We start from the raw sequence: 13,011 nt of genomic DNA, 5'->3' as shown, positions 1-13,011 counted from the left end.
TCCTATCTTGGTAAGACCTAGCTATGTATATCAGCCAATAAAGAACTGCTTTTACTTTTTAAGCTGTGCATAGTCCGGCTGCAGAACTTCTTGGTGCAAGGTGAAGCTTGCAGGGTTTGTGGGGTGAAACTCTGAGGACGTGAAGGTCACGCTGCATGCATTTCGGGGGGGTTAATTTTGCCTAATTCTGCTCTCTTCCCATGGCCCCACGATGCATTAACAGTTGGGACGTGTCAGGAGTTCCCTTGAGGCACGTCCTCTGGTTAAGTTTCACTCGTGCTCCAAAGCCGCTCTGCAATGTGAACTGAAGTCCAGCAATAAGTGGAGAAGACAGATTTGCTTCAAAGGTGCAGTCATGATCCGAACGCAAACCTGATGCAGGCATGGCTGCTGACTACCTGGCCTTTTGTGCTCTTCGCGGCAGGTGCCGCAGAGCTGTGTGTGCCCTGGGCGCTTCCAGCTGGGGATTTCCCCACCATGGCTTGAGAACTGTGGCCAAGGACTTACACTGTCTTGGTGCTGCTATGTGAGTCAGGAAAGGAGATATCATTTGCGAGGAAAACTTCAAGCCTGGAAATGCTAAAAACATCAACAGCAACAAGAAAAAAACCACCCCCAAACCAGCCCAGAGACTTACTACGTAACGAATTTCTTACAATGCCAACGGTCGTCTCCCAGCAGGGTCCCCTGGGCACGTCTGCGGGATCAAGGGGAGGTGGGATGGCGGTGCTGCCGTTCCCTGCAGATGAGTTGTGGTGGCCAAGCAGTGTCCAGTGTGTGATGTTCTTCACCACATCCTCTTCAGCCAGCTGCAACGAAGAAACCCCCCACCAGCTGAACACATCAGGAAGTAGGGGTCCCAGAGGACCCAAGGTGTTGGGTTACCCCCTCCTCCCTCTGCTTACGATGGAGTTGCAGTGCTGGCAGGAGCACAGAAACTCCTTCCCTTTTGCCAGGAGCAGGGGAGCAACAGCCCTTCCAGACTGAAAGCAGATAGGGGCACCATGAGTTTTGGGGAGCTAGCAGCCTGCTCCCCGCACGTGGAGGAGCCAGACCTCCTTCAAGACTATTGCGTGCGAGGGAGCCTCCACCCAGTCCTCCTTCCTCGCTTTCTTCATAATTCTTCAGGGCAGAGCAAACCGCCCCAATTCCTCCAATTCTTCTCAGCTTAAAACAGAGTCATTTTTTCTGTGGATCAGTTAGACGTTTATCCTTTCCTGCAGTTATCTGCCTGCAACACGCTACCAGGATAATGTTAAAGAGGGGAGGGCAGGGGAAGAGGATTATAAATTATATCCTCTGGGGTCTGTGTTAATAGAAATTGCAAATGGTGTCAGATGGAGAAAAAAATCTAATTACCCTAACATGCTGTGGTTACAGGACACAATAATCACTCCCTTTCCAGGGGTGTAAAGAGAAGCTGGAGACTTTCTGGAAACCCCTCTAGTCGGTGAGTCTCCCTGGCTCGCTGCAGCTGATGCTCGAGAGGATTGGGGACAGGGAAAGCGCCTGCTGCAAAGGGGGTGATCATCCCTGCTGGCTGCGGGGACGGGCTACGCTCACCCTTGGACCTGGGAAATGCTAACGAATGTGGCTTTTCAGCTCAGCTCTTACTTTTTCGTTGACGTCATCCATCAAGGCCAACAAAAACGTGTAGAGGTTCCCAAGGAAGAGTGCGAAGATCCGCCCCAGCTGCCATTTCAGCCCGATGCGGGGATGGTAATTTTCTAGTGCAGCGATGGTTTCAAACAGTGGAGGGCAAAACATGCCCAGCAAGGACATCACAATTTCAACCTGCCACATGAGGAAAACAAGATTACCGCTAATAGTAACAACAATGACTATCTTACTTTGAGCAGAGCAGGGGCTGCCAGCAACTGGTTGGAGATTTCTGAAGGATTTATAAAGGGGAAGGAGCCAAAGCGAGCTCAGCTTCTGGCTTTGCTTAGTGTGCAGGCAGCACAGCGTCAGACTTCAGGGCTGGGTTGCACGGCTTGCTTTTGCAGGAGCACTTTTGCTGTTATCTCAAAGGGATGAGCTCTGAAGTATTTGTTCCCTGTCAGCCCAGACTCATGAATATTTAGGTTCCTCAAGTCCTTCGTAGTACTGCTTGCGTGAGCTCTGAGGTTCTTATTTTAGTTTTGGAGGAAGCGCGAGACTTGGCTTGTGTGCATAAAGATAATTAGTCGATGCTAATGTTTATTTTCCACGTTCAGCACCTTTGCTTTTGCAATAGGCAATTACAGATTTGAATGGAAGCACATCAAGGACTCAGTTTTGCAGCTCAAGAAAATACATCCTGGTGGTATTTTTATTCCTTTACTTGGTGCGAGACACTAAGTTGTACTGTGGTCAATGAGGTCATTGGCAAATCAGCATTAGCTCAGGCGCGACTTGCAGGCTCTATCCTTCTTTACAGCCCTACAGTGCCCGTTGGCCTGGAGAGGACTGTGTCTATAGAGCTACTGGCAGGCTCTGACTCACAGGTCTCTTTTTGTGCTTTTCTTTCCAGGAGAGGGAACAGTACACAGAACTGTGTATATTCAGATCTCAAGTTATCACCAGGAAAGTCTCAGACATTAAACTTTTTTTAATAGGATTTGTTTCTTTGGGAAAAGTTCACTGAAATAAATCAAAGCATTTTGTGAGAAAGTGCTGTCTTGCTGATGTTTTCTGAGGGGATTATGAAAATGCATAGCTTTGAATTTAATTTGGCTTTGATATATAAATACATGATAATGAAGTATACATTGAAATTAAGCCTTTCCACAGGTTGAAACTTTTTTTTTAAGAGCTTCAAGATTTGAACTTCTCATTCCAAAGTCAGACACAGAAAAATTTTGACAACTGAAATTTTTCTGCAGGTTGTAAAATCTTATTCCCATTATTCAAGATGGACGATAAAGATCTGAGTTTAGCTTTGTGTCTGATCGTGGATATTTCTAACACCCACAGAGCTTTCTAGTACAATAGAATTTGTAAGCATTAATATGCAGCTTGAGGTAGATGCTTTAAAAAATGGTCAGTGATGTAAGTGCTGAAAGCCCATTGACTTTTATTGTGATTTATTGTAAGAGTATTTTCCCCTCTTTGCAGGAACTGTTGATTTACCCTAGAAACTCTCAGTGAGACCAATGTGCTTCCCGGCTAAAACAAGTACAAAGGTACTGAAGGGGACTTCTGGGCCCTGGTAGGGAATCCCTCTGCCTTGGATGCTGTCCTCAAGCTGTGGCAGCGATTATGCTGATTTCAAGGAAAATTATCACAGCAGAAAACTGGAAGCAAAGTTTCTTTACCTCGTTTCTTTCATACCACCCAACGTTTTGCATTTTGGAAAACGTCTGGGAGCGTTTCACCACGAAATAAATGAGGTAGCCGCTCCCACACAAGCAGCATATGATGAGGACGTTGGCCAAAACCCGCAGGAACCTCCTCAGGTGGATGTTCTCATCCTTGTTGCTTTCTTGCTCATCCACGATAGACTCCTGAAAAAACAGAGATGGTCACAGAATTGGAGCGTGTATCTCACAGCACAGAGCCTAAGGCAACATCAGATGGTTTTCTATCCTATGAAACGTAATCCCATGCTATTCTGGCTATATTGAATTTGGTAGTTTGTGTTATGCTCAAACAAAGCTTCATACAGGCATCCCAGTTTGACAGAAAGACACGTGGCAAACACCCTGCTGTGTCCCAGGGGAACATGATGGGGGAATTGTGCTCTGAAGTAAACTAGATTTTTTTCAAATCCTGAAAGGGTTGTTGGGGTGACCTGTGGCACGGGAGCCGGAGCTGCCGTGATTCAGCGCCATACCTGTTCGTACAGACAGATGCTATACAGAGGCCAAGATTTCCTCTTAAACCTCTGCCATGGTAGGTGCTGGGAGCATCCTCAGAAGCAGACCGAGAAATGCCAGGTTAGGGTTACCTTGAAGCTGGTGGTGATGGATGCAAACTTGTTGTCTGCTGTCTCTGGGTTGCCAATGAGGTAGTCCCAGCTGGTGAACATTTTCCAGCTGAAAATGAAGTTGTCATCGTCCCCATCTGCTGTACTTTCGTTGGCATTGCGTGCCATCCTGTGTAAGGACACGTGCAGGGGCAAGGTCAGGGAGTGTTTCACAGAGCCACCACGTGTCCTTCAGCTTTGCAAAGCAGCGCCGGTGGCTTGGGATTGCTGGTGGGTAAGGAAGGAGCAGGGTGACCAGTCTTGGGGTTTGGGTGTGACTGTCATGTGCCATGGGACTTTAGGTTTAAGGAGGACTGAACCATCAAACAGGGTCTTCAGGGCTATGCAGGTCTTGTATTAAAAACAGTAATGTAGAAAAAACCTAGCATAGGTGATTAAAGCAGGTTAAGGATTGCTTCCACCAGCTAGTGCATGAAGAAAGTCTATTTACAGTGCTTCTGGGTCCTAGGATACAATATGTGATTATGGCTACCTTTAGTTAAATTTAGTTAAAAATCACTGGTGCTGTCCAATACACCCACTGCAACACAAAGTTTTAGTGAGATTTCAGTAGCTGTACAATGCTGGAGCCGAAGAGCTTGCAGCAAACCATGCAGGGAGAGAAAAAGGATTATTCTTGTTAATCAGCATAGGAGCAGATATGGCTTCTGCTGTTCCCTCTCTATTATTTGATCCCTGAAATCCTTCTGTAACTCCCACTAGAGTTCCTAGCACCAATCCCTCAAGGAAGGCGAGACAACAGATGCTGCAATTTCATGGCAAATATACAGCAAATCCCCATGTCCTACTCCGGCCAAAGACTCAAGAGACTCTTTCTGCTGCATGGCAATAGGACCTGTTTCAGCAGCAATACAAATCCATGGGCTTATTCTTTCTTGCAAAGAAAGGAAAATCTTTGCATGGTGTCCTCTCCAGGCAGAGACAAGGGGGTTTATTTTTTTTTTTTTTTTTGGCTTTGCAGAGACCACCTCAGCAGTGAGAAGTGCCTCGGCTGCATCCCCGGTGCCCTGGGGATGCTGCGGGGGCCTCACTGGTGCTTGGGGACAGTGTACCAGGGGCACGGGGATTGGGGTCCTGCTTTAAAACTCCACTGATTAGTTTGGAGACACATCAAAAGCAGTTTGGTAGCGTTTGGCTCTTTTCTGTTCCCCTCACACCATCTGTGTGACTCACATTGGCTTTCAGGAATGGTTTTTTGCAATGAAAGAATAGGAAAAGGAGCCTTTGAAATTAACTGTAAGTAAAATCCTCCTTCATGTAAAAAAATCCACCTGTTTGACAGCCCTTTAGTAATGTTGGAGGAAGGGTTAAAGTGATCTAGAGAGGAGGAGGAGGAAGAGGACTGGAGAAGGAGGTGGGAGGGTTCAAAATAATGCACGTGAGCACAGGGCTGAGGCAGGGGACTGTCCAGGTCCACCCAGCCTGCCAGAGCCAGGGGTGGTGGATGCTGAGGCTGAGTGCATGAACACAGCAGGCACGCAGCCCCCTTCGCCCCACACTCCCCGAGCCATCTGGCCAAGGCTGGACCAAGCAGTGAGCCGTGCCCATGGAGGGGAGCCCAGCTGCGAGACACATCTGGGTGGATTTTGCAGAGAGCGCAATGCCAGCCGTACTTACGATTGTATAACAACCATCAGGCTGTAGCCAAATACGCTGATCCCAACCATGAAATATGCCATCGGTAGCCTGTATTTTAACCAGCCAATTGTCCTCTGGTTGTTGTAGTAGCCATAAAATAGCGCCGAGTATTTGATGTAGCCCTGGAAGAAAAGCAAAAGCAAACCTTTGTGTAAGCTGTGCAGCTTTTCTTCTGCAGGGAAGAGGTTTCTGGTGAAAACTGATGATTTAAAACAAGGAAAATCAACTTGGCAAAATTTTTTGTGTCTCATTCTTGGCTGTTTGCTGCCCTGTCACCTTTGAGAGCCATTGTCCTGAGAGCTTATCCTCCTAAGAGAGGGAAGAAGAGGGAGCACACATCAGAGGATACTGGCTCAAAACTAAAATGTAGTTTTTATCCATCACTGTTTCGTCCCTCCCAGAAAAACCTCCTTATTGCTCATTGTGGCTGTAGCTCACCTGCTTCTCTAAGCCAGTATCAAACACTCATCTTGTAGAAATGCTGTAGCAAAGGGGTTTCCCTCCATGATATGAAACTTTTCCTTTCAGCTGGGAGGCAGCTGATGCTCGGTACCCTGCAGATTTTGTTCCTTTAACTGCCTACCACCTGCAGAGCAAATATAACTAAAGACTAAAATCAAAGCATTACTTTCCAGTGGAAAGTAGAACTCAGACACAGTATTAACCATGTTGTCTCAAGTAGATCTGTTTTTTGATGTACAAACTGTTGGGCATTCAATGAGTGTGCAGATCTCCTAATCTGCATTAGCAATCGCTCCCTATTTTTCTATCATATCTCATCCAAGTTGATGCATATCATTGCATGTTGTACTTCTCTTTTTTTTGCCTGTTGTCTTTCAGTTCATAACTTAAGTATAGTTAATCAGTTTGGCCATGATAGTTGAGCAAGCTCCCCTCTGATCAAGCCTTTGGAAAGACCAAAATTGAGACATAACTTGAAGCTTGTATCAGAGGCTGTCTAATGGATCTTGTTTAGCGACATTGAATAATTTACATGGGACCTCTGGAGGTCATCAGGTCAAGCCCCCAGCTCAAAGCAGAGCCAATTTAAAAATTAAGTGCTGTGGCTCAGGGCCGTGTCCAGCTGAGTTTTGAAAATCTCCAAGGATGGAGATCCCACAACCTTTCTGGGCCTCTATTCTAGCATTTGACCACCTTCATTTAATCAATTAAGCTGCCCCAAAGTGCTAGGTTTTTCATTCCTAATCTAATACAAATCTTTTGTATCCCTGGGTGCCACATTGTGCAGGGCAAACACACGGCTAAAGCTCAGTGCCACAGGTACAGGACAGCTCTGCACGTGTTTCTGCCAGTGCTGCTGAGCCACTCAGGGAAGTGCAGCAAGCCCATGCCTGGCACACCACAGCACGGCTGCTTGGGGCTCCTAACGTGTTATGTATAACACGTGCTGGGGAGGTGTGATGAAAAAAGCCTCGTAAAATAGAAACATGATGTTCCTGGAAGGCGCTAGTGAAGTTTTTTTTTCTCAGGTTGTAATCCCAAACCTTTGTCTTTTTGATTCATCAAATGGTGGGGACTGAAAAATCAGTTTCTTTGCTCACATCATTCAGTATGTTCTTTAAAATCCATTTGTGAGACATGACATCTGGTCTCTAAGTGAGATTTATTCTTTTCTACTCCTCTAGAAATCCATGATGTGACCTCCTTGCTGCCAAAGCATACATTTCCCTGGCTCCCCTCTCTTGAAAGGTATTTTTCAGGATCACAGTATTGACTCTTCATTTTATGCCTGCTCTGAAATATGTTTCCCCATCGCACCTCTCCTGTGGAGCATGCTGGAATAAGCATCTATTAATTTTTAAAGGGCAAGCCTCTGTGAAGGGCTTCATTTGACACCTTCTGGCTGCAGAGGGTATAGGTGTACATCGTTGCCCCTTAGCTGGAGATTGCTTCTCAAGCTTGCGTGATTGCTCCCTGGTGTCAAGCAGAAAGGAAGTGGGTACGGGATGGGGACCTGTATGGCAGAGGGGTTCAGAAGATCAAGCCCTCGGTGCTAGGAGGGGAATGTAGAGATATGTACAAAGCCACAGGCAGGAGACTGGCAGGTCATGGTAGCCAGCCTTTCATGCAATGGTACAGCCTCATCCAAGAGCAAATTTCCTTTCTGATATGTGTATAATTTATGGTCTCCCAGATAAATCAGCAGTTGCAGTTCAGTAGCACTCCTGCAGGGTTTTTTTTTTTTGTTTGTTTTGGGGTTTTATTTTGGCTTTTTTTTCTGAATGAATGAGTTTAAATGCTGCTTCTTGTGTTTTTACAGTGTGCTGCTCAAATGAGCTTTTCATTCAGTGCAACGTTATTCAAATGTCACTAATTCACCACTGAATTTTGGATTATGGCAAGTGGGTGAAAGTGCTGGGAGAGCAAGAGCTAAAAGGATCCTCAGCAGAAAATGGGTGGTGAACAAAGGTCTGGCCCTGTCAGGTTCCTGGACGGACCAGTATTTGAACCTTATTAATAAATTCATTTAAATAATCTGGCTTACATTAAACTAGTTGTTGGGGGTTTTTTTTAGCTAAGGAAATTGTGATGGGGTTTATTACAGAAGGACCGAGTCCCACGCTTGTAATATGTGGGCCAGCGCCAACAAGCATTTAAAACATATTTCCAGAAGTAGCAGCTTTGAAAGTCAGATCCCAAGGTATTGGCCACAGCAGAATCTCTTCACCCCCTGCACACATATTTTTCTTTTTTGGGCCATCCCTTAAAAATACCTAATCCCTTTGCCTTAAATCTTCAAAGGCAAAGAGTAACTGGGAGGGGTGTGTGTGCGTGTGAGTTGGGGTTGCAGCCAAGCGCTCACGGGCAGCTGGAAAGGGGCTTTCGCTTTGGGTGCAAGTCCTAAACTTTGGTTCCAGCTTCAGGCTCATATAAATATTTCAGGGGAACAGGGATGGCAAGGACATGGGGAGCAATCCCCTTCCCAAGGCTATGAGCAAGTTCAGTGGTATGGCAAGGGGCTCCCTGCCTGCGAAGGGGGTCTGCAGCTTGAACACGCCTTCTGGCTGCCTGGTTCAGAGCAGCTCTCGCATTTCACCTGCGTGCTGCTGCCTTTCTAGTTGGAAGTAAAACGGCTCCTGTGCATACAAAATTTTTTGGGTTTTTTTCAGAATAAGATTCTACATTATGAATGTGAGGTGATGATACAGGTTTCTATAGGTTGTTCTACGTAGATTTAAAATACAGCAGAAATGTATTTATTGGGTGTTTTTTCCTCTGAAAAGGATCTGTTTTTTTGCCTGAGTTCACAAGGCAACTCTGTGAACATCGTTTAAGTGAGTTGCACCAAGCTCATCACTGGGCAGTTTACATAGTCACCTGCTTCTGCTAATGCTCATAGAAAAACCTAACTTTGGCTTCTCATGCTTCATGAATAAAAATACTGTGTACATAAAAGGATGTGGGGTTCCTAAATCTGCTTTAACTTCCTTTGGTGTGGAACTGTATAACTCCACTGGCCTTAGCAGATTTTACTTTGTCTTGTTGCACCTCATTGACCCCAGACAGACGCATTTCGGGTGGTGTTAGCCAACCATATTGGGATGTGGTATGTCCCCTTTGGAATAAAAGTGCATATGCTTTGTTCCTGCAAACCCAAGAAATATACGTCTGTGTGTGTGTGTGTACACACATACCCACACACCTGTGATATATGCCAGCCAGCACATTTGTATATGGAAGTGGTTCAAACACATATGCAGGTGCCCACATGTGCACATGATGTTTTGGCCAGAAATCTCTGGAGATCCACAAAGATTTCATAGCAGCAGGTGTCTTCATCTTCTGGAAGAAATAGGTGCATTGCTGGTTTGTCTTGGAACAAATTAATCCCTGTAGTGCCACTAACTTCTGAAGGGTTTTAGGAGGTATTCAACTGATTTCTTATGATCAACGCTCCTGTGCTTACCTCAAAATCCCAAAGAACTGAAAAATCCATAGCTGTTGCTTGTTCAGCCCTGGGTACAGTTTTCCTTGGCATGCTCCCGTATGGCATTCCCATCAGGACCTGGTGAACATTAATAACAGTGATGCATGTATAGTATAACACACTGTACGGTTTTGTGCAGGTTTTTTTCATAACTAGTCCCTTTTGGTTTGCTTTTGGTTGGTTTTCCTTTTTGTTGGTTTTCCTTTTTGTCGATTTTAATATATATTTTATTTCTTAGTTAGCAGAGCAGCAGTTTAAAATATTTAGAATTAATTTCACCCAAATAACCAGAGGACTTCTCTTTCCCTGGTAACAACCATTGCACAGGAAGTATTTTGCCAAGGAACTGTATCCCTCAATGAACAGCTCCAGTTTAAATATCTTTAGTTTAGCAAGAAGTTCTTTGCTTGAACTTCATGGGTCTAATGCAATAAAGGGATTAGCTTTATCTATTTATGCAGGACTCCTCCTTTGAGAGAAGTCAAGAGCACTGGGTCGAGCTTGCAGTATATTTTGTATTATGTAGTCTTGAATTGAAAAATGATCTCAAGGTGAGGTGAAAGGCAGCTAGGTTTGGGCAAAAAGCATATGACAAAATGATGCAAAGAACAGTTTTCATGGCACAGCCTCTCCTGATGGCACCACGCAGCAAGTCCAGCAGCTATTGAAGTCCAGACAGAGAACGTCAAGGGCTATGGAGAGTTAATAATAAATTTAAAAGCAGTCTCTGACTGGTGCCTATACCAAAATATCTCATTAGCATTCATAGCCTAGAAAGGTCCTAGCACATAATCTATCACTTATTTTTAGGGCTATCTAATTAATTTCAAAATCATTTATGATTAAATGTTTATTGCCCAGCTACTCTCCATATCGTAACAGCTCAGTAGGCAATGAGTAACAGTATGCATACTTTAAAGATGAAAGCTGTTTAGTCTTCTACCATATGCATAATTCCTAACAAAATATATTTGTATTGTTCAGTGCTAATGGTTATGTCTCTTCATCCTGGGAGGAAACATAGCTTTTACTTTCAGTAGTGTGAGCAACCACATTAAGGAGAACAAAAACACGGTCCTCAGGAGAGACTCCGTGCTGCATTTTTGCCCCATAAAAATCTGCATTGAACAGAACAGATGCCACTGTCTGCAGATTGGACAGCCTTTAAAGACTGCACTGAGTAATTTAGCCAGAGCTGTAATGGCTACATTAAAAAATTCTTCAATAAACGATCATATGAAGTTGGCTATGAGATCCTTTTCCTTCTCCAAGAACAGCAAGAAATAGAAAAACTAAAAATAAAACTCTTCCTTGTGAATCATCTGAATTAGAAGTACAGAAAAGGGATATTTCCCAAACAAATGTTAGTTGGCAAAGTGCTGGGAAATCGTTTGTTCCTTCCCTCCACGGCTCCTCCTGTGGTGCTGTGCTGTGGCTGCCTCTGTGGGGCCGGCCCTGAAGTGGGGGTGTCCTTAATCACTTTCAGAGCACAGTGCATTTCTTATGGCTCTTACAGACCTGAGCTTGTACCTAGGATTCATAGGTCATGTTTTTCACTTTAGTCAAAATATAAAACTAGCCTTAAATTAGGTATTTTTGCTCCTGTTTTAGCTGCTGGATGGGCAGGATCTTAGCATTTTAGGTCTCCTGATTTCAATCTGATTTTTGCTCCTGTGTCAATAACAGCCTTGTAAGTTGTTCTTTGTAAATAATCATCCTTACACATTTCATTTTTCTAAAGCACTGCCTGTTATAAGACACTTGTTTGTGCCACCAATCTCATGTTCATGTTAAGCAACAGGCAAGATATTACTGAATGGAGAATTAAGCACCTACCTCTGGAATTATAACCAGTCCAAATATTAAACCAAAAAGGACAAGATTTACTCCGTACATCCACCGCAGAAATATGAAGTAGGAAGCGACTGAGGAGCCAAAGTGACCTTGAACGAGAAGACACTTGGTGATTAGGAGTTTAGGAGGGTTAAACTGTTCTCAGCAGGACCTGGACACCTTTACCCTCAGGTGTCCCCCAGCGTGTCACCCAAGACCCTCCCGACAGTCCCCACAGCTGGTAGAGATGGCAAAGCCTGGTGCTGCCCGGGGTCCGTGTTTGGCACTGGTGCCCAGGGCGAGCAGAGACTGGGGACCAGGGACCTGGAGCATTGTTTGGATGAAGGCAAAGCTGTCTTACAAAATGTCTCACTGCCACCGCACAGCGCAAACTTCCACTTACTCTCCACTTCTTTTATCTTCATCTCCCAGGGTATGCACTGGGTTTTAAAATTGTCGAAGTCTCTCTTAAATTTCACCCATTTCTGAAACAAGACATCGCTGTGAGCAGAAAGGAGAGAAGAGGGAGGCTGCTTCATCTGCAGGGTTTTCTAATGTCAGGGTTTGGTAGCATTGCTAGGAGTGGGTGTAAAGTCCAAAGGAAAAACTCTGGTCTGGGTCTGAGCTTTTGGTCTTCAGAAACTACCATCAATCCAAAAGCCCCTCACCCCCAAGTGTTTGCATTCATTATCTGAATTTTAACCTTCCCAGGCTTTTGGAAAGCTATGGTTATGCTATGAATTTACCATATTGTATAGGGGTGGAAAATTCAGACCTAGGTCTGGGTTGAATGAATTGATGCAGAACCAACTCCATTTAAAACAAAATTTAATCTGATAAAATACTGAGCTTGAATCCTTCTTCGTTAGACCAGCAGCTAAACTCCCATTGATTTCAGCATCTCAGGCCTGGCTCCATTTTTCACTTCTCGATATGATCTCCATGACAACATGCAACTTGTTTACCAACTTCAGTCTTAAAACACAGTCATCATCCTCCTTGTTGTCTCATTAAGGGGGAAGATGAAATTTTACAGGGGTCCATGGGGCAGTGCAAGAGTTTGGCATGGCCTCTCTCCTCTTTAGGGGGGGTACCTTGTCTCACAGATCAAGGTTTTGGAGATTGCAACCAGAAAACCATATTTTATCGTTCTCCACCAAACCCTCCCTTGCTTCAGGGAAGGTGGCAGTGAGATTCAGGTAGGGGGGAAACTGCCCCTTGTTCTTTCTGTAATAATCACAGATTTGAAGCTGGCTAATATTTTTTTGAATGTGGGCAAGAAGTTTTATTCTGGTTTCATGGTGTCTCTTTTGCCAAATATGGGTTAATAAACTCTACCAAAAACAGACTGAATGCATAACCAGGTAACCAAGCTTTTCCCTGACATCATTGCAGCACTTACCTTTGCCATCATCATCTTATACGCATACAACTTTTTGCCTTTCCCTTTTCCCAGAGCTCCTTCAAACTTCTCTACAAAAGCTTGTGCCTCCCTAATTGGAAAATAAACAAGTGGGTTATTGAAACAGCAAAGGGGTCTTTAGCTTTTCACCTCTGTCTGCACTGGTGGGAAAGCAGCCATGCTGCCCTACCCGTGTGAAGGCAGGGATTTGGGCTCTCCGCG

At 44.7% G+C, this 13,011-nt stretch overlaps 1 protein-coding gene across 1 annotated transcript in view; it reads right to left on the bottom strand.

Annotated features, from left to right (window-relative positions):
• The window catches only part of TMC2 (transmembrane channel like 2), a 34,205-nt gene that overhangs the window by 15,463 nt on the left and 5,731 nt on the right, over window positions 1-13,011 (bottom strand). Inside the window, exons 5-13 of the mRNA XM_059818965.1 lie at window positions 12,790-12,880; window positions 11,791-11,872; window positions 11,391-11,497; window positions 9,534-9,632; window positions 5,585-5,727; window positions 3,929-4,076; window positions 3,297-3,485; window positions 1,615-1,794; window positions 657-809 (exon numbers count right to left, since the gene is read on the bottom strand). Coding sequence (XP_059674948.1) covers window positions 657-809; window positions 1,615-1,794; window positions 3,297-3,485; window positions 3,929-4,076; window positions 5,585-5,727; window positions 9,534-9,632; window positions 11,391-11,497; window positions 11,791-11,872; window positions 12,790-12,880 — 1,192 coding nt within the window. The remainder of the gene's footprint in view (window positions 1-656; window positions 810-1,614; window positions 1,795-3,296; window positions 3,486-3,928; window positions 4,077-5,584; window positions 5,728-9,533; window positions 9,633-11,390; window positions 11,498-11,790; window positions 11,873-12,789; window positions 12,881-13,011) is intronic.

The sequence above is a fragment of the Gavia stellata genome, chromosome 6 (genome assembly GCF_030936135.1).
Source record: "Gavia stellata isolate bGavSte3 chromosome 6, bGavSte3.hap2, whole genome shotgun sequence".
Taxonomy (NCBI): Eukaryota; Metazoa; Chordata; class Aves; order Gaviiformes; family Gaviidae; genus Gavia; species Gavia stellata.
The sequence above is the reverse complement of the archived record's forward strand: the minus strand, read 5'-3'. Positions and strand labels throughout refer to the sequence as shown.